We start from the raw sequence: 23593 nt of genomic DNA on the forward strand, positions 1-23593 counted from the left end.
CTCCCGTGTGCCTGTGTGGGTTTTCTCCGGGTGGGCACTCCAGTTTCCTCCCACATCCCAAAAACATCCAACATTAATTGGAGACTAAATTGTTTTTCTCCGTGTGCCCTGCGATTGGCTGGCAACCAGTTCACGGTGTACCCCCTGCCTCCTGCCCGTTGACAGCTGGGATAGGCTCCGCCCCCCCCCCCCCCGTGACCCTCGTGAGGATAAGCGGCAAAAAGAAAATGGGCGGATGAAATTAAAACAGAAAATGGTTTGCACTTCCCTGGCATTTGTACAGGGGTGTGTAGACTTTTTTTTTTTATATCCTGTAGAGTGCCTCAGACCCGTTGACAAAACATGACCTCATCGCAACGTCAGTTCAGGGCGCACCCAGCCTCCTGCCCGATGACAGCTGGGATAGGCTCCAGCAATCCCCCACGACGCTCGTGAGGATAAGCGGCAAAACAAGATGCATGGATGAATTATTGAATTTTGTGAGCCATGCGTCGGCCTCACAGTTCTGAGGTCCAGGGTTCAATCCCGGCCGCGCCTGTGTGGAGTTGGCATGTTCTCCTGCGCTCGTTAGAAAAAGTCTACACACCCCGGTTTCCTCTCATGCATACTTTTTGCGTATTATGTTGTAGATTTTTGATCCCACCGTTGAAATGAGTGTACTTGTTATGAGCTTATGTGTGTGTGTGTGTGTCGTCTCCCCAGAGTGAGGGAGGAGACCACATGCTGCTAAATTGCTTCCAGAGCGCACCGAGAAAGTCCGGCCTGGAGGTAAGCGCTTCACTTCCTTTGCTTGAATTAGAACCAAATGAAAAAGGACCCCCCCAACACACACATGCCAGATTTCCTCCTAATTGACCTTAATGGTGGAAAGACTGGAGCAACAATCTCACACTGTTGGATGTTGCGGTGGTGCCCTGGCCGACAAGTGTCATTTGTCAACCCAAACTCTTGTATTTGAAATCATTTATATACTTATCTAAAACTATTTTTAATTTAAAAAAAAAAACCAAAACTTGGTGTAAGCCACAACGAGGCATGTTTTCCCTTAATATTACAACTTTAATCCATCAAATATTCACTTTTCAGGATTTTCTCATTACATTTTTCTCAATCTGCAATATAATTAAATATTTTGAAATCACTATTCTGATTTAATTTTAGCAAAAATCTGCAACTGACTTTGAAAAAAAAAAAAAACAAATCCCTTTGACGCTTTTGTCTTGAGCTAATGAACTATTTTTAATTACTTTTTTCCCCAAATATTCAAATTTACCTAAAAAAAAAAAAATTATACAATTTAAGTCATTATCGCAAATATATTTTTCCAACTTGATGCTGGGGTACTAGTGCCACAGGGTGGAGAGTTTGCACACTGCAACTAGTCAGAGTCATACAGTACATTTTTGACTTTTTTTGGTTGCAATTAAATATGGTCCTTTATTTGATGTCATAACTTTGTAATAAAAGCAGCCACAGAGGTTTTAGGAAGTGGAGACAGATATGCGTACCCCATAAGAGCTTTATTAAAACAATACCTTAACAAGGGAATGCCACAAAAAGCAAAAATGAATGTGACCGCAACACCAGGAAACACCCCCCCCCAAAAAAAAACAACAACAAAAAAAAAGAGCTTCTTTGAAGCCACTTTTTAAAAAATACCCCCAGGTGAGAAGATGCAAGCTCAGACCACACAGACTCCTATGCTAAAATGAAAAAAAAAAAAAAAATAAAAGGGGGGGGGGGGTGGGACTGCAGACATCGTCCTGAGATGGTGCAACTTCCAGAGGGCTTTCACCTCCTGCAACCAGTTATACAGTCTTCTGCTGGCCCTTCTTTCCGATGAGAGATTTGTGGATGTGTGGGATCACGCCTGGTGGGGGGAGAAGAGAAGAGCATTTAGATTTTGATTACCCCCCCCCTCCAAAAAAAAAAAAAAATAACAATGGTCTCCGACGCAATCTTACCTCCACCGGCGATTGTGGCTTTGATGAGGGAATCCAGCTCCTCGTCTCCTCGGATGGCCAGCTGCAAGTGGCGGGGGGTGATGCGCTTCACTTTCAGATCTTTGGAGGCGTTCCCGGCCAACTCCAGAACCTGAAAGGTCCACAAAAATGGGGAAAAAAAAATTAAAAACTGCACGGATTAGAATAAACATTTCTTGAAAAGCGTCGAGTTATGGGTGAAGGCTTCCAAATTTAGTCATGATAGCTCTCTTTTCCTTATAATATAACTTAACCCCCCCCTCCCCCATTCAAAAAGAAAACCACTTTAATCCATAAACATTTTTTTTTGGGGGGGGTTGCAGTACCTCGGCGGTGAGGTACTCGAGGATAGCCGCGCTGTACACGGCCGCGGTGGCTCCAACCCTGCCGTGACTGGTGGTCCTGGACTTGAGGTGTCTGTGGATACGTCCCACCGGGAACTGGTGGCGTAAAGAAAAATTGAAATTTGTTTTTGATTGTTTTGATTTAAGATCGATGTTGTGCAATGAATGGGGAGGGACCGAACCTGCAATCCGGCTCGCTGAGAGCGCGAAATCGCCTTCGTCTTGGTCTTTCCGGAGTCTTTGCCCGCCTTTCCACCAGCCTGGACGAGGTAAATAAAAGAATAATAATAAAATGATGCAAGCGCACATTCGCCAGCGGAAGTCGAAACGCACGCGGTGTAATTCAACTCGACTTCCCCCGGTGTTGTTTTCATCGCCGTGTTTTATGCGCTCACTCGCACAAACAAAGCTAAGCTAAGCGTGCTAAGCTAAGGGTAATAACAGTCAATGCGTGTTCTCCAGTAGAATGCGACCTCGTTTTAAAGCATTTCCAAAAAATAAAAAAAGAGGAAAAGCACCGCAGTGCTCAAGCAAAGTAAGACAAGACGAACTCACCATGCTTATTTGTAATTACAGTTTCAGGTAGCTGTAGCACACGAGCTAACTTTTGAAACAAAAATATTAAAAAAAAAAAAAAAAAATCGCTAGCCGCAGCGCATCGACGGACGGTTTGAACTACAATCCCCGCCTACAATGGGCCGTATTTATCCAGCCGAGTACATCCGGGGTCGCGGCGGGGGGAGAAGGATAAACCAATGACATTTGCCGATGCGGGATTTCCAGCCAATCAAAAAGAAAAGCTTCGAGAATCTTTTCCTGTCTCGACTTATGATGGGTAATGAAGTTTTGTCGCATTTTCTGATTAAAAGGGCATTTTTAAAAATTGCTTTAATCTTTAATCTATCCCACCAATTATTTTATTTATTCAGAGTATTTCAATATTTTACGTATAAATTTAATATTTTTATCTTTTATCCTTATGCACGAATGCAGTTTTCACCTTGGAAAAGGGTGTTTGCACGTTTTATTCTGTTATCAAAACACATTTTACGTACAGCATTAATTTTTGCAATTTTTAAACAAGATTTGTGGATTGAGATGGATATATTCATTTTTATTTTTTTATTTACATACTCCAATATTTAAATGAATTTCCTGCAAACAACACTCATTTTACAATAATTGAATAACATTAATAACTATACAATTAAATAATTTGTTTTATTTTATACAATGAATGAATTATTTTATATGCAAACTTTTTTTTTTTTACCTCATCAATGATTTGGCTGAATGCGGCACAAAAACAGTTCCCAAAAACAGTATTACCTGCGATGCATACAATAGCCACACGAGGGCAGTAAAAGCGCGTGATTCAATCTGCAGCGTCTTTTTTGTCATTTGTAATTGGATTTATGATAGTAATTATACTGTAATCCCTAAATTGCATTTGAAAAGCAAATGAAAATAATGTAATTTAAAACAACATTGATCCCGCTCCCCGCATTTTGCAATTTGCTTTATTCCTCCTTATCCCAAACTAGCTTGTCCGGCATCTTATTTCCCCTGCAGAATTAAATTGCATCAACTACCACAAAAATAATAGATCCCCCCCCCCCCCTCAATAAGCCATTTTGCAAATTGATATTCTTTTGATTCCTGTGTGTGTTGTCTGCCCTTCCTGCACATGCACAGCTGTTGTTGGGGCCTGCCAGCGTAAATAACGTGCCATTCATTCTTAGCGGCACACGAGGAGTCACTTTCTCCCTTGACCTCGCGAACGTCAAGCCCCCCCCCCCCCCGCCTCTTTAGCTCATATCCTATTTCCCCTCCCAAATAAGTCGGCTGGGACAGACTTCAGCTCACCCACCATCCGAATAAAGACAAGCACCACCAAAAAAATGGATGCATTTCCTCCTAATACACGAGTTTAATCGACCGTTTGTGCATCGCTCTTGTTTTGTCGATGACATCGCACAATCCATTGTGATGTATCTATGTGGGCCCGGTGACTCCTGCCTGACGACCACCCCGTGGTGCGCCGCACCTTTTGAAAAATGTCTATGTGGAACTGCACTTGTAATAAATTCAAGACGCGCCCACAGATCAAAAAAAAAAAAAGAATAGTGCATACGCATCTAGCGGTATGTCGATTTGTAGGAGCCACTTAGCCGCCATATTGGTACTCCCAAAAGGAGTGGAGGACAACCGTAAACAAAACGTTGCTCAAGTGAATTAAGCTCATCAGAAAAAAAAATGCACAAACAAACTTTAACAGTGTCAAAGTAAATCTTTCTAACTTACCTGCGGATTGTTTTCTCACAGCCACGAAACTGCCGATTAACGCACAGGTCGCCACGGTTGTTTTGGGAGCATCAAGACGGCGGATGGCGACCTCAGTTTTGCTGGCCGATGAGCCATCCTGTCTTTTTTTTTTTTTTAGATCAGTAGACGCGCCACAAGTGACTTGAGTCCACACAGAAGGATGCAAAAGGAAGTGACATCGGGGAGCCCAGAGGAAGAAGGAGCGCACAAAAGAGCGTGGGAAAGTCTGACCCCTTTTCTGCGATGGGACTCGACCCAGCGGAGGACATCACGGCATTTGCAGCGCTCTCCCAGCACGCAGTAACACATCCACACTGAGTGTCCATTAGTTAATAAGTATCCATTGTGTTTCCTTCACATATTGCGATGTAGAGCGACATTTTTTTTTTTTAACAGGATTACCAATTTTCATTGGTTGCACGGGCGATACAGTGTGCAGAGTGGGATGATTCATGACTCTTAAGGGATTTTACATATGCAACCCCCCCCCCCCCCATGCAGCACTTTGACAGATGGCCCAATGGGGATGCAGAGCTGGGAGGAAGGGAGGAAAGAAGGCCGAAAAGGAGGGCTGGACGAAGAAGACAATGCAAATAGATTTTAGTGTGTGAGTGTGTTTGGGCGTGTCATTTGTTACTGAAAGAAGAAATAATCTCAGCAATGTTGTCCTACTGGCAATGTATTAAATATATCCGTCCATTTAGTATAGCACGTCATAGTAAGTGCTGGATAAAATTAATGGATGAATGTATCCAAAATTAAATATGTAGTGCTGTAAATCAAGCGGCATTCAATGAGCCGTTGGTGAATTTTCCTTTGCATTTCTTTTGCGGCCACCGTAGCAAGTGTAGTGGGGGGGGGGGGGGGCTCGTAAAGTGCCCCGTGCTTGTGAAAGTTCCGGGCCAGGACTTCAAAATAAAATCTCAGCGAACGAAAACCGTTTCAAACTCGACATATCTCACCGTTCACGAAACACAAGAAGTTGGAAAAGCCGAAAGCGGGGATGTTCCTCGCTGGACGGGATTCATACGGATAGTTGTCATGATTCTTTGATGGTCTCCTTTTTGATTGTGTACGAAAACGGCGTCTGCTCCGTGTTATTGTTACGACACGCGCGTGCTCGACGCCACTTCCCGGAAGATTGACAGCTTCGCCCCACTCTTGGGCGGTTTTGGTGACGCGACTTCCCAGTGTCGAGTTGACGGCCGCGGTGAGGCTTCTGCACTTTTTCGGGGGGTTCCGATTTTCGCCGATCTGAACGCCATAATGCCCGACTGTTCGTAGGTTTCGTCGAAAGGGAGACGGCGCGGGGCCGGCGGAGTGACGAGGGCGCCGGAAACAAAGTAACAAGAGGCGAGCCCCCCCACCGCCGCCACCCCCGACGCGAGGGCTTGATGGCGGCTGGGGATGGAGCCCAGCTGCCGGCCACGGTCGCGGCCAGTCGGAGCGTGGAGAAAGCCCTGGAGGACGCCGCCGCCAGCGGGGCTCTCAACTTGGCCAACCGAAAGCTCAAAGAGTTCCCACGGAGCGCCAAGAACTACGACCTGTCCGACATTACCCACGCAGGTAAATTCGAGTTCGCACTCGCCGATTCGCCTTGTTTTTTTTTTTTTTTTTTTTTAATTTGAACTCCCACCAGTTTGGGTTTTTCACTCACATAAACTTTCCATCTTGAAAAAATATATACAAGTTTTTGTATCAAGATTGTACTTTATCAAGACAAGTAGATTTTCTTTTAAACTACAAAAAAAAAAATATAGCGTAATATTTATTGAGCTGTGTCGGCCATACTTTCCCCACTTCAGGCAGCTTCTTCATCTTTTATTGAACAGGTGGACAGTTTAAAAAAAATATTTGAACACACTTAGTTAGCCCATAAAACAACAAATCTGTACTTTCACTGTCTGCGAGGTAGGCAGGTGAACTGATAGTGGCCGGATATTGTGATGTTGACCAAGCAATGATTTGTAACCGGGAATACCCGCAAGTCCAAATCAATTAAAATATTCAGATAAGCAGAAAATAAGTAGCCCGTCGAGGGCTTTTTCAAGGATGATTTGGCGGCAAATGTGAAGTGGCGTACATTTCACATCATAGCCATACGCGAAACATAAAGGAGAACAGTACAAGTACAAACTGATAACTGCTGTCAACAAGAATGTTAATACAGAGCAGGAAATACTTCATGTGCAAATTGCAAGAAAGTCAAAAGAAAAAAATCAAGCGGCGCATCCTCACTCCAAACCAAGTTAAGAATCACTCAGGATTCTGTTTTACGGACAGCCGAGAGTCGGAGCGTTTGCTTCCTCCCCGATTGGAGGTGTATGCGTGCGCCCCGCTTTTGTTTTGGTGTCGTGTAACTCTTGCATAAGTACCCAGTTGGATTACGACCGACTGGCTACCTTGTCGTCACCGTGCGCAAAAAGAGGATTACGGCGTCCAGGTTGACTGAAATCAATCTTCAGATCCAGCATGACCTGAAGGCGACACCCGATGTCCTCTGCTAATTATGACCATCTGCTCATAACAAGGCAGGTGTCAGTCCGACAGTCGCCAAGCGAAAACACAGCTTAGGCGTATTTTTGAAGGTGTTCGCGTTGGTGAATGTTTTTCTGGAGAATTCTCTTTTTGCACTCAGATTGTGTTGAGACTGCGTAGAGAAGTGTTTACGATTTAAAAATGAACCCCCCCCAACCCCCTCAATCTTCTTCCCTTCCTCTTTCCCTCCCGGCAAACTTCCCAGCTCCACAAAGGTCAAAGGTTCGTGCAAACGCGCACAAAGAAGAGCCGCTTCTGGCGAGGGGCCCTCCCCGAGCGAACAGAACTCGGGCCCTGTGCGCTCCGCGCACAGCCGTAGCAAAGTGTGTGTTTTTGTTTGATGCGCGTGCGCCCCGTTCATCCTCAGGCTGGACCAAGTAGACGCGACACTATCTAATATCTTTTTGCTTCCGGACTGACTTTGATAGCGATGCTCGTGCTTGGGAATTGGTTGCAAACAAAAGAAGCGGCATTTTCTCACCAGGCGATAATAATCTTTGCAATAATCCTCTTACAGTGTTGTTATTAAAAAAAAAAAGGCATTACAGCGGAGGAAGTTTGTATTTTGCTACGAGAAATTGCTTTTTTGCTGCCAAAGTTAATGAAACAATAGCCTGTGGTGTAGCATAGACTTAAGTGCTCACACTGAATGGAACTCGAGATACGTGTGTGAAAAACATACTTTCAGTAAAAAAAAAAAAAAAACAAGCGATGAGCACGTTGTTGGACTGCGACAAGTGATGTTTTGAACATGCAGACATGGCTGTACTATTAATCGGTAAAGTCATTGATTCTCAAAAGGTTTAAATAATGCAGCCCTGCAATTCTTTTGGGATTGCGTTCAATGCAGAACGAGCTTTTTCCGTCTGCTGTGAAGCCGTCTGCATAAACCCGCTTGCTTGATTTCTTCCGGGCGGCGGATGTGGGCTCACTTTTCACTTCTGCTTTGTCTTGTCACTTCGTCTGGCCGGTGTGAGCCCTCGACTCAAATCCCGTCCCGACTTCGCACTTTACGTCGGTTCCGGTAACGTTTTGAGCTCTGGCTCACCGCTGACGGTCGTTTTTGGCGGTCGGCCGGGCGACCCTTCACGCAAGCCCAGGCTCGATTTGATGATTCAGATCGGGAGTCGCAGTTTGAAAGTATTTGAGAGCAGCTGGTTGAAAACGGGTTGGGGGTGGTGGCGGGCGGTCTCATGGGAGGTAACCAGAGTGAAGACAGTCCACTTAGAAGTACACACTTGACTGGCGCAAGGCCGGATTCAAGGCGCTACTTTTTGTTGTTAGTTTTGTTGCTTGACCGCAAGAGTGAAACTCGATGAGGGTGTGTACATAACTGACGTGTGTGTGTGTGTTGCTGGTGAATAAAGAAAGGCCAGGCTGTGCGTGCCTTACGTAACCAAGCTGATTCATGAACTGCCACACTGAGGAAGTTCATGATACGGCCCGTTCGGGGGGGGGGGCCTCCCGAGAGTGATCAACGGTTAGTCTTTCGTTGGGATGGCCAGAGATGAACCTGCCGTTCTGCGGTACCGGGTCTCGTCGCATCGGGGGAACGTACAGTCGAGCGCCGCGGTCGCTAGCCTCCAGCAATGCGCGCGCTTTCCTTTCTTCTCGGCGGCAGCTCGACTGCTGTGTTCTCGCAGCTCGGCTGTGTGCGTGACGTTGCCACGGTGATTGGAACGGTGTCACTGCTTTTGCCATCTGTTTCCACGTCGCACTATTCGGTGCTCGTCGCCGAGCGTTTGGGTTTGTGCTTGAGTTTAATTTGTCCTGCAATCTGTGTCAATGTTTCGTTTTTTTTTTTTTTTCCCAATAATCGAAGAATTGTATTTAAAAGGAAAAAACACGTTTTGAACAAAGTTTCAATGAAGGCAAAACTCATTTTGAATGCCATTTGCGATTTTACAAACTACAGAAAAATCTACTAAAATAAAGAATCCAATTTTTTTTAATGAGGGGGGGGGGGTGTGTGTGTAAAAATGTAAGTAAGCAGGCGCTCTTCTTCCAGTAGGCCGGTGACGCAAAAATGTATTTTTCATCCCTCGTTTGCCCCGAGCTGTGAGTCAAGTCAGTGGGAGGGAAAGCTGTGAGGAGGAGAAAGTGGTGAACATGGAAGTGTGTGGGAGGAAGGCCAGTCAAAAGGGATTTCTTCGCCAAGGACGTTACACTCCCCATCATCTGCTGTTCTTGTTCAACATCATTTTCTAATGATTGCTCCAGCAGCGGACCTTTTTTTTTCCACCAAGATCATTGGCAATTTCTCCGTAGCCCATTCCAGCCATGTGGTGTTGACCAATTTTCTTTGGACAGCTCTTTGGTCTTGGCCATGTTACAAGTTTGAGTCTTACTGGTTGTATGGGGTGGGCAGGGGTCTTCATGCAGCTGACAACTTCACACGGAGTGGAGGTGGACTTTTAAAGGCAGACTAACAGGTCTTGGAGGGTCGGAATTCTGGCTGGTGTACAGATAGATAGATGCCCCTACGATGAAAATTTCCGACCCCTCCATGATTTCTCAGTGGGAGAACTTGCAATATAGCAGGGCGTTCAAATACTTATTTTCTTCGCTGTACCCCAAACTGTAACGCCGAAAGGCTCTTCTGTCAAAACGCATCTTACAAGATTACCTTTCATTATTTCTTCAACACAAAGAATAATCAGTCAGGCATCAACACCCCGCAGCTACATCTACGCAGTCAGGAATCCGTTAAGCGACAATTCTGTAGTCTAATTTTTCAACACAACCACATTTGCTCATGTATTAGCCCAAACGTCGCACTCACACGAACTGATGTGACGTCGCCATGTGGCCCGAGAGATTTGTGATTCACTTTTGGGCACGCGCCACGGACTGATTTCATAACGAGCGTTTTGGATTAGCTGCCTCGAAAGGCTGTGGAATGCCCAGCGGATCCTGCGTTTTACTTCACATGAGATGTTTACGCTAAATTGTAAAAATATTCAAGTGTTCGAGCACACTTTATTGTCAAATGAAGGGTCGCTTGTTTTATGCTAATATATAATGCGAAATTCCATAGAGGGGCTGAGGGCAATTAGCTTGTCTGCTACGGTAATCATAAACTTTCAAACAACTGCTGCTTTAAAATCCGACAAGGCAGGAACACAATAAAAAACAAATCATACGACAACACTCGTGGGCATGTAGCATTTTCTTTGCTCTATGAGAAGAACCTCGACGGCGACTGCTCTGCACAACGTGGTTCTACCCTGCAGGCAGGCAACTCTAAATTGGGACTTGCCTTTAAATTGTCAATTGCGGGACACAACTTTCATTCAGTCAGAGGGGAATAATATCCTGTCCTGGCCCTGCCCTCTTGAATCGTGTCGCCCGATAAGGAATGTTGTCCCGCTTCATGCCGGACCGTGCAGCGTTTTCACCCCTTGTCTAATGACCCACATAGATATAAAAGGAAACTGAGGCCAAACAAAGGCTGGATGGATGAATGTTGACGTGGAGGAACACGGTCGTATAAATCTGGCCACACTGACAATTGGAGCGGTGCTAAGTCTTGATGTGTCACAGCGCAACAGTCGTGCGTGTCGGGATCAGGATTGTATTTCTCTCCCCGCCGTGACATGTTGGCAGCTTGTCTGCTTCGATGCCAGCCTGCTTCTGTCGTGCTGAATCATGGCAGAGCTTGCTGTTTTTTGTTCTCAAAAGGTTCGGGGGGGGGCGGTGTCAATTCCAGTTTGGTCAGCCCAGTGAAATCATAGTATAATTATTCATTATGTATAAAGACACAAGGCTTAAATCTCTGGTATTTGGAACTGGAAACTATTAATTGTGCACTTATGACAATCTAAGGATTGCTTTCATTTTTGTGCTTGATTGTCAAAACCCAAATTGACTTTCAAACTGTACAAACAAAAGTGAGAGCTATTTGGTTTGTAATCTAAAAGAAAGTGAATACCTTGCCTGTTAATGTTATTTGAAACATGTATCAAAAGCACTCATGTCAGTGAGTACTGGAATGTGAGTACATACTCATAGGCGAAAAAATAGTGTTAAGTATTAGCATGAAAAGAATTCATTTTCTGCAGCTGCTAAAAATCAGGATCGTACTGGCCCACAGGCCGTATCTTTGACACACCGGGAGTTTCTTTGAAGAGCGGAGGTTCCCACATTTTTGCCTGTCTCTCGGACAATAGATACACAGAGCGGACCCCCCTCCCCTTGTTCCATCCCCCCCGATGAAGCCGCTCCTTCCCGCCCCCCACCTTTTGTCTGCGCGGTTCCCTTGCGGCGAAGATGCAGCGCTACTGGACACCATTGCTATCCGTCCCGTATGCTTCAGGGAAACGTGCACACCTTGCTGCTGTTTATTATTATTATTTGTGCACACTGGCACAATTCTCTCTCCGTACCTCATCGTTGAAAGGACTTGCTCCAGCCAACACATCAATAAACAGCCGCTGGGATGTCTGCCATTGACCGACTTCCGTGTGACTGGAAGCTCGCTGCTAATGGAGCTTTTTAGAGTCACTAGCGAGGGCTCATTGAAGTGGTCCTCAGGTCTGCAAAATGATTTGCAATAAATATCGGATGATTTATAAAAAAAAAAAAAAAGATACATCTACGTATGCCGACCAAAGCACTAATAAAACAAACTTACTAAAACAGTGATTCTCCACATTTTACGTGTAATACATTTAATTTTTCTGAACTGCTTTCAAATACCGCAATTTCTGCCCTACAGAGCGCACCTGATTATAAGCCTCACCCAGTACATTTGTAAAGGAAATACCATTTGGTACATACATAAGCTGCACCTGTGTAAAAGCCGCAAGTGCCCGCATTGAAACACACGACATTTACAAAGAAAGATGGTACACAGAAAGAGGTTTCAAAGTTTTAATACCTTATCTTAGATTAACATAGCAACAACATGGTAACACAAATGGCTGGTTAAAAAAAAACCCAAAAAAACATACTGGTTAAAAAAAAAAAATTGCCTTGGCAGCTACATGGTAGCAACACGGTAGCACAGCTAACAGGACCAGTTTAAAAAAAAAAAAAAAAAAACACTAAATCACGCAGCGCTAACACTAGAGCGGTGCTTAGGCTAGCGCGGCGCTAACAGGCCCGGTTAAAAAGAAAACCAGCAAACCACCTCTTCCTCGGCACCTACATTCCACCGGTCTCACTCTTACCATTTCCGCTCGAGTGCCCCCTTGCGGCCGTTTGGGGAAAAAAAAAAAAATTGCACAAATCAGCCGCATCACCGCATAAACGGCAGGGTTTGGAAAAAAGTCGCGACTCATAGGCCGGAAATTACGGTATTTCCTTTTATTTTTTTTTGCTAAGATGTTGGAAGAACCGCCAGTAGGACACGAAAGAATCACTGAATTAAACATAACAGTTGAGTACATATGAAGTCCAACACGCTGCATTTCCATTTATTCTTGAAGAGTTTGTTGAGGTCAATATTCCCACTGTACTTTCATGTGCAATACATTTTGCTCTATATCTGTGCATGTTCCTGTTCAAACTGAAGAATGTAAAAATGAATTTTTTGTGGTTTCCCCTCCCAACCACCCAGATCTGTCAAAGAATCGTCTGTGTGAGCTGCCGGAGGAGCTCGGTCACTTTATCTCGTTGGAGACGCTGAGCCTTTACCACAATGGGATGCGTTCGCTGTCCCCCTGCCTGGGGAACCTCCAGGCCCTCACCTACCTCAATCTCAGGTGCGCGCGCACACAAGCCTCCCACGACGCTGCAATGTTATCGTTGCCGGGAGACCGCTCGTCACGTGGAGAACATGAAATGTTGTCGTTTGCGTCCACAGCCGTAATCTGTTGTCCAGTTTATCTCCGTCTGTGTTTGAGCTTCCCCTCCTGCGAGTGCTCATCGTCAGCAACAACAAGCTCTCCTCGCTGCCCGCCTCAATATTTGCCCTCGTACATCTTCGACAGCTGGTATCCTCAACGCGCACGACGGTAGCCATGCGCTGGGATGTTGCGCGGCGTTGGCGTGACCGTTTTTTGCCCCGTCGTCTCTCGCCAGGACGTGAGCTGCAACGAGCTGCGGTGTTTGCCCGCGGAGCTCGGCCAGCTGGAGTGTCTGCGGGATTTGAACCTGAGGAGGAACCAGCTCAGCGCTTTGCCCGAAGGTACCCAAACGTGACCCGATCACCTCGAATGCGGCAAAAAGCCAAAAAAAAAAAAAAAAAAATTAAATAAATCTTCCTCTCCCACGTCCAGAAATTTCTGAGCTCCCCCTCATCCGCCTGGATGTGTCCTGCAACCGGATTACCCAGGTGCCCCTGTGCTACCGCCACCTGCGGCACCTCCAGAGCATCTCGCTGGACAGCAACCCGCTGCAAATGCCCCCCGCGCAGATCTGTTCCAAGGGCAAATACCACATCTTCAAGTATCTGAACGTGGAGGCCTGCAAGAGGAGCCAAGAGGAGCTGGAGAGACACCTGAGGCCCACCGGCTTTAACAGCTGGTCAGTGACTTTGGGCCCGCCGCGGGTTGCTCCATCCCTTAACGGCGCACGTGACCAATATCCCGTCCTCGCGTTGCAGTTTGTCTGACCAAGAGCTGTTTACCAGTCAGTTCGGAGGGCTGGACTCTGGTTTTAACAGTGTCGACAGCGGCAGCAAAAGATGGTCCGGGAACGAGGCAAGTCCACGCGGCGCCGCAATGGCCGCCCGTAGCCTTGATAACAAACACTTCACTGTGTGTGTGTGTGTGTGTGTGTAGTCAGCAGATGACTTCTCAGAACGTTCCCTCCGGATATCTGAGGTCAGCAGAGACCAGCGAAATCTGGAGGAGGAGGAGGAGGAGGAAGAAGAAGAAGAGAAGGAATCTCACCTCGAAGTCAGCAAAGGTGAGAGTGATGTTCCCCACACGGCCGGGGGGGAAGCAAAGGCACACTTTAGGTCTGATCGCCGCGATCCGTGCACCTCGTTGCAATTTTGCTCGCTTAAACCTCAAACCTCGGTTCTGCTGCGTCGGCAGTCAACGGCCGAGGGGAGCGGGTCGACTTCATCGACAGCAGCGTGACGGAAGAAGAGGAGGAGGAAATGAAGACGGGTCCTCCCACGCCACCTCTTGTTGCGCTGGTATGAGGCAACTGCTGCTCGTTGCACAACATCCTGTTTCCGTTATTGATTGTGCCACTGATTTCCAGGAGTCGAAGGAGAGAACTGTGCTGTCCCACGACGAGGCTCCAATACGGCGGTCCGTCTTTTTGGTTATTTTTTTTTTTTTTTTTTTAAACATCCTTATCGCCATTTCCCTCCACGCTGTGCGCGCGCTACGAGTGCACATTACACAATATTTGAAGTGCTGCTCCGGTGGAACCCCCCTGCTAGTCCTGGGACTTTGGGACTGGACGGACTGGGCTCTAACAACTCCACCAATAACTTGATGCCAAGAGGGGGTTGTAGTTGCCTGTTGATGCCAAAAGATGGCAGCAAACCAAAATAATTAAAATGGAGACTGTCTGTAACAACACAAAGCTCAGTGACGCAAGCTTATTTTTTTTCTCCCTGCTCTTTCTGATGTAGATCCAGTCTTCACGTGGAGGTCGCCACCCGGTTACCCTCCCCCTCGCCGTCGCCCCAGTCCCCCTGCAGCCCCAGCATGGAGGAGCGCCGCCGGCCAGGCACGCTGCTCATCTGGCAGGAGCGAGAGCGACTACAACAGCAGCACCACCAGGGAGACAAGCCCAGGTAAAGTTGGTCAAATGAGTGAGATGCATCTGCGTGACAGTGTTGCTTGAAAACGGCTCTGGATCTTCACCCTTTTCTCTTCCCATGCATTCACACACATCACATACATTTCAATGGTTTCCAGTAATATTAAATATACTTTCCTTGTTTTTGAGGAGCACTTGGGCCTGCTACCCTTCAGTGTTTTAATGTTGGTCATTATAATGGTACTTGGAGAGCCACGTATATTTTGACGTGGTACTTGGCATAAAAAAAAAAACGTGAGAACCCGTGGCATGCATTTTGATATCCGCACGTGAAGGTTCTGTTCAGTCGTCATCCATAAATAATGTTTCTCGTTACTTGCAGCTTGGTGAAGTCATTCAGCAAGACAGGAAGTCTTGTCACCTCTGCAGCACTGACAGGAAGTAGTCGCGCCGAGTGAGTTCAGCCGCGTTTAGTCGCATTAGATACTGTTCAAGGCTCCAGCCTCAAAAACTCTCCTCTGCCTCCCTCTAGCGGCCCAACACCAGAAAGCAGTCCCTCCCACTGTGGCCTCCGACTGAGATGTACCGTGAGTTGCACTCACTCCTCCACAGTCGTGCGCACTTGAAAACATCCAAACATTTCCATTGTTGTCCCAACCGGTCCTTTAGAGTACTGAACACGCTGACGCTTTGAGTTCTTCGGCGACGCCGCATCTCCAATGCTCAAGAAGCAGAACAGCAGAACCCCGAAGTCTTGCAGAGGGACCGTCCTCTCCGAAGACATCGCCGCCTGCATTGAACCAGAAACCCAACAGCTTCCTGTTCCGGACCTCATCCCGAAGCAATGTCCGACCTTCAGGTAAGCCTACGACAACTTATGCGAGCTCGCCAAGGCCCAGGTTTGGCACAGTCCGTCTATGTCGTCCATAGTTTTCTCCCTCAGCGAAACCAGTAGGAGCGAGTCCCGCGCGAGCGTGCGTTCACCTAAAGAGGAGAGGGCGGATGCTGCGCAGCTCCGTAAGGTCGGTCGGAACATTTGATGCCGTCAAATGCATCCTCGCATTCCTTCACGCTCACAGTGTCGTTCCGCAGACGTTGGAAACCCGACTCAAGATTACCCTGGCCGAAGACCTGGGGGAGGCGCTGTCCGACGGCACCGTCCTCTGTCAGCTGGTCAACAGCGTCCGAGCACGTTCTGTGTCCATCATCCACATTCCGTCCCCTGCAGTGGTGCGTCTACCTTGAGATGTGAAGCGGAGACCATTTACGGAGATTCTAAATTGTGGGCGCTTACCTGCATGTTCGCCGATGGCGACGGGTGCAAAAGTGGCGGAGTTGCGCAAAATGAAGCTGAAACTGATGGAATTGGAAACGTTAGTGGAAAAGGCAAACAAACGTTCATGTGTTACAGAATCAAAATATTGAGCACAAAAGCTTCATGTTGCATGTAGTTGCCCATTATTATGACTTTATGATTACATTATGCCAGGGAAAATTCTGTTTTTGACATTTCAAGAATGTTAGCTGGAGCAGAAGAAGTCGAGTCAGTCTCGTGCCTCTCATTTTTAGCATTTTGTTAACTCAGGCCCGATATGTGCTAATGTCATTGTCCTTTGTTTTTCAGCCCAAACTGAGTTCAGCCAAGTGTCGACTCAACTTGGAAAACTTCGTTGCCGCTTGCCGCAAGCTGGGCGTCCCCGAGGTAGCGTAAAAATGACGACGGCTCGCATTTACATAGTGCCTCTCGAGGGAGCGTTGAAATGTACATTGTTCCCGCGCTATTCATGGAGGATCGTGACCAACTCTGCCGCGAGTCGTAAAAATCTTCGCATAATCGAAGCTCCCAGAAAGGCGTTAGTGATGGTGTGGAGAAGCCCCAAAATGGCGGACAACCATACTTTTACACCAGAAATAGAAGCCCCTCCCCTTATTTCAACATCGTTCCCCGGCACATGAATGAACCAAAATCTTACTTATTCTTGTGTTATATATTATACTACAATGCAAAATATAAATATGATTGCTGTTTGATGTATGTGATTGTCCATGTACGTTTATGTAGTGCGTCCTGTCTTGAACCCTCGCCTTCTTCACGTTACACCAAAAACATTCGTTTCCAGGAGACGTCTCTGAAATGTGTAAAGCGGATGAAAATGAGCACGAAAAATCGTGTCCTGTGACTGCTTTCTAATTCTATAACGCAGGGGTGTCCAAACTGCTGCCCGTGGGCCATTTGCAGCCTCCACCTGTTCTTAGCGGGCCTTGGCTGAAGTCGAAAATGACCAAAAAAAAACCCTCACCATTGGAAAGTTTCAGTTTTATGTGTTTTTTTTTTAAAAAGGACAAAGTGGGTCCGAATGGTTCCAAAATGCAAGTTCAAGAACTTCTCGCATCTGCGGAAGTCCCCACTTGTGGAAATGTTTGGAAACCCCCGCTTGAAAGTGTCACGTGTCGCCCGTCATTGTAGTACCGACGACTCGAGGGCCCTGAAAACGCACGAGTCGCCGGTCCGAACCCTGCTTTTGCCCCCCCCCCCCCTCCCGCCCACACTAACATCGGTTTCCTGTCATTATTTTTACCCCCACCCCATTCTGCCCTGTCCAGACGGACATGTGTGTGTGCTCTGATGTGCTTCTGTCTAAGCTGCCCCGCGTGCTGCGCTGCGTGGAGGCCTTGCTAGCCCTGGAGGATGGAACCCAGCTCCTGGCCGCAGACTTCCTGCTCTTCTACTGCGTGGCCATGGCGCTGCTCTACGTCCTCTACTACTACCTGCTCGCCTAAGCGCACACACACCCTCACCCACACCCACAGCACAAAGCCCTGAAATGCCTCCGCTTAGCCTTGCAACACAGGGAGAACCGCTACACGTCCTCCATTTTCTCCCCGGAATGTGTTTTTTTTATATTTATGGCGAAAGCATCATACAGGGTGACGACATTCAGCAACGTAGTGTTAAGCGCCCCCCCCCACCCCTTTATTTGTACTTTTTTTTTTTTTTTTTTTGCACTGTTTGAAAAAGGAAGTTTTGCGTGAGCCGAAGGCAAACTGTGAATGTCTGCTTTTTGATGGGTTTACCATTTTGGAACCTTTGCAAGCGAGACCCGAGTGCCTCCGAACTGACAAGACTGACGTCTTGTGCCCAAACTCTTAATGGTACAGACTACTTTTTGACTTTTTTTTTTTTTTTGTCGACTGGCTGACTGTGTATAGATGTAAACTTGTTATTAAATTATATATATTTTGTATTTATTTTGAAATTGCCAAAAGGCGCTCACTAAGAAACTTCCGAAAGGTTGAACAGGGAAATGTGATCCATATTCTATTATTCAGGCTGAAAATGCTGAGTCCCCCCCACTTGCATTTTAGCACTGTAGTACATCGATACTCTTATCGGCCTTCTTGCACATTTCTGTCAATGTCGTTGCGGGTCATTGGAAAAAAAATAAAAAATTTCCACACAGACCGTTTTGAGATCTCACGGTTGGCCGATGCCAAATGCCCAAATTTACCCCGATTATCGGCGCGTCCGTACCTTATACTTTACGATTGTACACTGGTGACTTTTCCGAGTACATCTGCTCGGAAAAAGCACCTCGCGTAATCATCGGCATCATCTTTTCAGCGAGATCTGACTCCAATCGCACAAAGGGGAATGTTTTTTTTTTTTAATCTGGAGCGATTATCGGGATGCACTGGATTTATCTGCCTCGCTCAATTCTCATGAGTTGACACTAAGTCAAAATGAATGACAGCTGTTGTCGGTTTGATTTCTTCCGGTTTGGCTCCCGCCGTTAGCCAAGCTGTCCTGCTGCTGTCTTTCTATGTCCAATGTTTGAATTCAATGTTTATTTTGTAAGTCGAACCGGCCCGGTCCGCCGGTTTCCAGCTATTCTGAAACATATCTGGAAAGCAGAATTTCCCAGCTACCTTTTTTTTTTTTTATACATATATATTTGTATACTTTTTCAAGTTATATAAATATATTTGCTAGAGGTTTCCTCCCTTCCTGTTGTGAAGAATTTATTGAAACGCCACTGTTGTAAAGAATTTATTAAAAAAAATGGACATTGACACGTTGCTTTTTTGGGGGGCGGGGGGAGTCTTTCTGAAAACAAAAAACTGAGCCACACAAAATCACCAAACTGCCTTTTATCGGACTTGCATCGGGCTCTGTGAGTATCGTGGACCTGACAAAATAGGAAGTATCAAAATCCGGCATGATTTGTACATTTCTGTTGAAAAATGCAACAACTGAACCCCCCCCCATTTCCTCCTGGCCCAGGATGCTTTGTGCTCACCCCAGCTCATCGCGGAGGACGACTGCCTGAGCCGGTTGGCCCGCACCATCCGGGTTCTGGAAGGACTGGCTGGCTCCACATGACTGGGGGGGGGTTGGGGGCGGCCATCTCATTGTCCAGTGGATGTCAATATATAGTGCAGCGCACAAACAAACAAAAAATGGTTTGCCAGAGACCAGGGGGCCATCCCCAGAATTCCATTTTTGTTTGAGGGGAGTCACAAAGACGCCAAGGAAGGTCGGGAAAAATGACAATCGCCGCAGCGCACCCCTGTCGACGGTTTTCAAAGGCGATACGATGACCACGCTGAATATAGAAAAGATGATATGTAACAATCCGCAGTAAAAGTAATAAGCACCCTTCAAATGGCTTTTTGTTTTTCTTGTCCCTCTTGACCACCAACATAAAACTTGGATAGCGACTTCTCTCGCCGTGATTGTTGGGTTTCCTTGCAATTGTTAAAATGCTCATCAGATATTTTTGAATCGTAATCATCGCGTCAGTTTTCCAGACCATCCCGTGATGAAAACCTCGGGAGGAAGAGGAAAAAGTCAGCTCCGGAGCTGCAAGTGACCACGGGGAAATTTTTTCGATGCTTGGGAAGATTTGACGCTTGAGCCGGACAAAACTAAATTGCATTTTCTTTTCAGTTTGCATAAATTATATACAATTTTATTCAGCAAATCCGGCCGTACGCTTCAGGCTATAAAGGACAAATGATGGGGAACCCCCCCCACCCCCGAAAAAAAAAACGCACGGTTTGTTGTGTGCGCTCGGGCAGGTTAATCGCTCTTTTTATGTGGTCGTTTTAAAAGGTTTACGCACGGAGGGTTTTCAATCAGGTTAATGATCCCTCTGGTCAGCCTCCCCCTGCCCTTGAATGAGACTTTAAAAAAAAAAAAAAAATTAAGGACAACCAGGAAAGTCAGCGCAATGAGATCAATGGAATGAAAAAACTATTAAAACTATGTATTCTATCTTTTTGACTATTACTACCCTGTATTCCATCTTTTTAGTGATTCAGATAACTAAATTAATATTCCTGAGCAATATTGAATGAGTATTCACATGAATTGTTCCAAGATTTTCATACTAAAGTCTGTAAAATTGTTTTATACCAAAAGGAGAGCACACCGAATGCCTCGCCAGATCGGCTTCTGGCCAAACAGCTTTATGACATTAAAAGGAGAAAAAATTAATGAAAGGGAAACTGAAGCTTTTATTCAAGACATTGAACATTAATTGGTGAAAAAAAAAATAATTCTTCTGAACTGGAGATGAGAAATGAATGTAAATGCTGCGGCAAATTATTACAAGGCCTGTGCGTGCCAGCAAAAGGAATTCTGGAAGAAAATCAACAGAATAACTAATAAACGCACACACGCAAAAAAATCTTATATTAAAACCAACAATGAAACTATCAGTTAAGCAGCAACAATGGAGGGAGCATTCAGTCAACATTTTTCCCACAACTGACAGCTCACCGTCCTGCATCCAAATCGAAATATTCAACAGGATTAGGTGTGTGCTTGTGAATGAACGGCGGACTGAAAAGTGAAACCAATGCATGATTTATTCATCCCTTCTTATTTTCATAGATGGGTTTATGCAAATGACAAACAATGATTAAGCGTCTCATGCGTCTGACCTCTTATCTCGTCGAGTTGAACATCGTGCGAGCAGACGCTTCGGGACATCATAATAAAAGCTTCCGTTGTGGGCCGACCGTTCAGCTTTACTTTGAAGGTCCATAACGGAAGTGTAGCCGCGGTGTTTGACACTCGGAGGAGCGGGAGAAGCAAGCTAGCAAAAGGGGGGCTGGCACCGAGGCGGGCAGAGTTGAGTAGCCGGCCGAGGACGAGGGAGGACCGGGCGGCCGCGGCGGCACGACGGAGGCTCACAGGGATGTACAGTAAACACAGGCAGAAAGACGGCCACATATCGCCGGCTGCGTGCGCCTCGTTGCTTTTGGTGGTCGCGTTGCTCTCGCTGAACGGCTCGGGACGAGCCAGCCGAGCGGGTAAGTCCGAACTTGGGATTTAACCAGTTGCGCGAGGATGGAGACGTCGAAAAAAAAAAAAAAGGAAAAATTAAAAGGCTCGTTTGTGGCTCGCCTGCGGTGTGGAGAAACTTTTAGTCAAGTTTAGTTTGTCAATTCCCCGTTGATGAGTTGTTCGGTTCTTTATCGTGATTTCGTGCTCGACTGAGTCATAAAATTGCAAATCTTTGACGTCGGTGCTGCCTTCAGTTGCCAATTATTTTTTTTGTTGTTGTTGTTTTTGTCCTTAAAAGGAGTTTTGGGGGACTCGAGTAACGTAGAACGGGGGGGTGGGGGGGTCCTCGGTTACGACGGTCCCGACATATTATTATCGTGGTTATTAACGGCGGCGTATGAAGTATGGAAGTAGACAAGTGCCACCGGGATTCGAATTTGGAATTAAAATGAAATGGAAGTGTTACGTGGATTTCAATTTGAAATGTTAAATTCAATAATTAACTGTCCGAAATTCGATAATTCGCGGTCTGAAATTCAACTTGGTTGTTAAAATTCAGTTTCGTTGAAAAATTCACTTTTGGCGTGAAGGAGACGGGGGTTGTATGGAAGTAGACAAGTGCCACCGGGATTTGAAATTCAAATGAAATGGAAACGTTACGTGAATTTGAAATGTTAAATTCAATAATTCGCTGTCTGAAATTCAACTTTGTTGTTAAAATCCAGTTTCGTTGTAGAAATTCACTTTCGGTGTGAAGAAGACGGTGTTAGCTTAGGTCACAGACATTAGCAAAGGATTTCCGAACCCAGCAGCCAGCCAATACTGTTACGCTTTCTTAGTCACGTGACATCTCTGTGGCTGTCACATCACGGTGGCACTTTCCTACTTCCATACAACTGTCTTCTTCACACCAAAAATGATTTTTTTTTTTTTTTTTTTACAACGAAACTGAATTTTAACAACAAAGTTGAATTTAACATTTCTAGTTCAAATCCACGTAACATTTCCATTTCATTTTAATTTCAAATCCTATTTCAAATTCAAAATCCCGGTGGCACTTGTCTACTTCCATACGCCGCCACTACGTATAATTACTGTTTAGCATTTGATTGTGCCATTTTTATATTCATGGCTAAGCATGGTTGTACATTTTGAGGAAATCCCGGTCCCGCCTGTGTGGAGTTTGCATGTTGTCCCGTGTGCCTGCGCTCCGCTGGTTTTCTTCGGGTGGGCACTCCGCTTTCCTCCCACGTTCCAAAACTATGTGACATTGATTGGACATTGTAAATTTCCCGTAAGTGGGTTTGTGAGGTGGAACGGTGGTAAAGCCTCGGCCTCACAGTTCTGAGGTCCCGGGTCCAATCCCACTGTGTGGAGTTTGCATGTTCTCCCCGTGTCCTGCGTGGGTTTCCTCCAGGCACTCCGGTTTCCTCCCACATCCCAAAAACATGCAACATTAATTGGACACTCTAAATTATGTTTGTCTCCACGTGCCCTGCGATTGGCCGGCGACCGGTTCAGGGTTCAGTCGTCTCCAGAGAGATGACAGCTGGGATTGGCTCCAGCACTTCCGCGAGCCTCGTGAGGATAAACGGCTCAAAAAAATTAAATATAGTCACAAATTTAGCATTGCGTTGTGCAGTGGCGGGGGGTTGCGGCTGAGTCCAGTCACATGAACTGGTTTTGAGATTTGAGCAGAACAATCATTCTGTCATTTAAAAAAAAAAAAAAAAAAAACAGGATTCAGTTTGTCTTCTTTGCATTTTTATTCCTGTGTAATATGATTAGTTCGTCTTTGAGGTACCGAATAAATGGCTCCGATGTGGACCAGACCCCTGCAGTGTCATCACCAGCGCAACTTCTCCATTGGCGCATCGTCTCCACTCAGGCTCGACGGAAGAAAAGGTCGTCTCTAGTGGGCTTGCGGGGGCGCCGGCGCGTTAGTCATAATTGAGTTTTTCGCCGTGTGCGAGCACTTCTGGGAAGGCTTGTGGGAATAGGTGAGGAGTGCTCTCCAGTCGCAATGCCTCACGCAGTCCGCTACGAAACCGACAACTGCGACTTTCAAGGCTTTACTGCCATCTGGTGACCTCTTAGATTGAGTACACAAAAATAAAGATAACTACTTGATTTTTTTTTTTTCAGCAAATAGGAGAGAATAGCTTCCCCGTTTTATGAAAAGATGCGTGAGGTCGCCGTTTCCGTAATCCTTTAACAATTGTGTACATGTGTTGCTGCACCGTTTATGTTCAAATATCACTACCGCAATGTCCCCTCGTTTCTTTAAAACAAGAAGGTTCAGTGCAGCACTTCAAGAAAAACAAAATAAAGGCACAAATGGGTCCAGTCAGCCATGTACCAAGCATCAGACACATGCAAATGAGTATTGATAGTAATAATAATAAGAATCTTCCTGTTTCCTTCCTCTTTAATGACATTTTTGGCCT

At 46.0% G+C, this 23593-nt stretch overlaps 3 protein-coding genes across 4 annotated transcripts in view; 2 read left to right on the forward strand and 1 right to left on the reverse strand.

The window, feature by feature from the left end:
• Nucleotides 1-1501: 1501 nt before the first annotated feature.
• LOC133494515 (histone H2A.Z) lies at nt 1502-3031 on the reverse strand. The gene is made up of 5 exons (XM_061808426.1): nt 2882-3031; nt 2509-2586; nt 2309-2422; nt 1965-2094; nt 1502-1870 (listed from the first exon to the last, which is right to left on the reverse strand). The coding sequence occupies exons 1-5, from the start codon at nt 2882-2884 to the stop codon at nt 1809-1811; spliced, it is 387 nt and encodes a 128-aa protein (XP_061664410.1). The 5' UTR covers nt 2885-3031; the 3' UTR covers nt 1502-1808.
• On the forward strand, nt 2475-19533 carry lrch4 (leucine-rich repeats and calponin homology (CH) domain containing 4). 2 transcript variants are annotated; one of them, XM_061808425.1, is made up of 18 exons: nt 2475-2595; nt 4770-6217; nt 12750-12894; nt 12996-13125; nt 13214-13319; nt 13411-13657; nt 13737-13837; nt 13919-14041; nt 14173-14276; nt 14345-14394; nt 14724-14888; nt 15237-15308; nt 15387-15441; nt 15524-15713; nt 15785-15876; nt 15947-16084; nt 16479-16556; nt 19137-19533. In XM_061808425.1, exons 2-18 carry the CDS (start codon nt 6046-6048, stop codon nt 19233-19235), a joined length of 2067 nt encoding a protein of 688 aa, XP_061664409.1. In that variant the 5' UTR covers nt 2475-2595; nt 4770-6045; the 3' UTR covers nt 19236-19533. The 2 variants fall into 2 exon arrangements, with proteins under 2 accessions (XP_061664409.1, XP_061664408.1); XM_061808424.1 differs by lacking the exon at nt 19137-19533 and adding an exon at nt 17459-19130.
• A 1381-nt stretch (nt 19534-20914) lies between these two features.
• Nucleotides 20915-23593, forward strand: part of adam19a (ADAM metallopeptidase domain 19a) — a 33235-nt gene continuing 30556 nt past the window's right edge. The window contains exon 1 of the mRNA XM_061809188.1: nt 20915-21172. Coding sequence (XP_061665172.1) covers nt 21058-21172 — 115 coding nt within the window. The 5' untranslated portion in view covers nt 20915-21057. The remainder of the gene's footprint in view (nt 21173-23593) is intronic.

The sequence above is a fragment of the Syngnathoides biaculeatus genome, chromosome 21 (assembly GCF_019802595.1).
Source record: "Syngnathoides biaculeatus isolate LvHL_M chromosome 21, ASM1980259v1, whole genome shotgun sequence".
Lineage (NCBI taxonomy): Eukaryota > Metazoa > Chordata > Actinopteri > Syngnathiformes > Syngnathidae > Syngnathoides > Syngnathoides biaculeatus.

Coding starts and splice junctions, on each gene's coding strand:
- LOC133494515 (XM_061808426.1), bottom strand. Junction 2,095..2,308: donor TCGAGTACCTCACCGCCGAG/GTACTGCAACCC, acceptor TGGACCTTTCAG/GTTCTGGAGTTGGCCGGGAA. Junction 1,871..1,964: donor AGCCACAATCGCCGGTGGAG/GTAAGATTGCGT, acceptor TCCCCCCACCAG/GCGTGATCCCACACATCCAC.
- lrch4 (XM_061808424.1), top strand. CDS start 6,046: ATGGCGGCTGGGGATGGAGCCCAGCTGCCGGCCACGGTCGCGGCCAGT. Junction 14,889..15,236: donor CACCAGGGAGACAAGCCCAG/GTAAAGTTGGTC, acceptor CGTTACTTGCAG/CTTGGTGAAGTCATTCAGCA. Junction 15,877..15,946: donor ATGCTGCGCAGCTCCGTAAG/GTCGGTCGGAAC, acceptor GTCGTTCCGCAG/ACGTTGGAAACCCGACTCAA.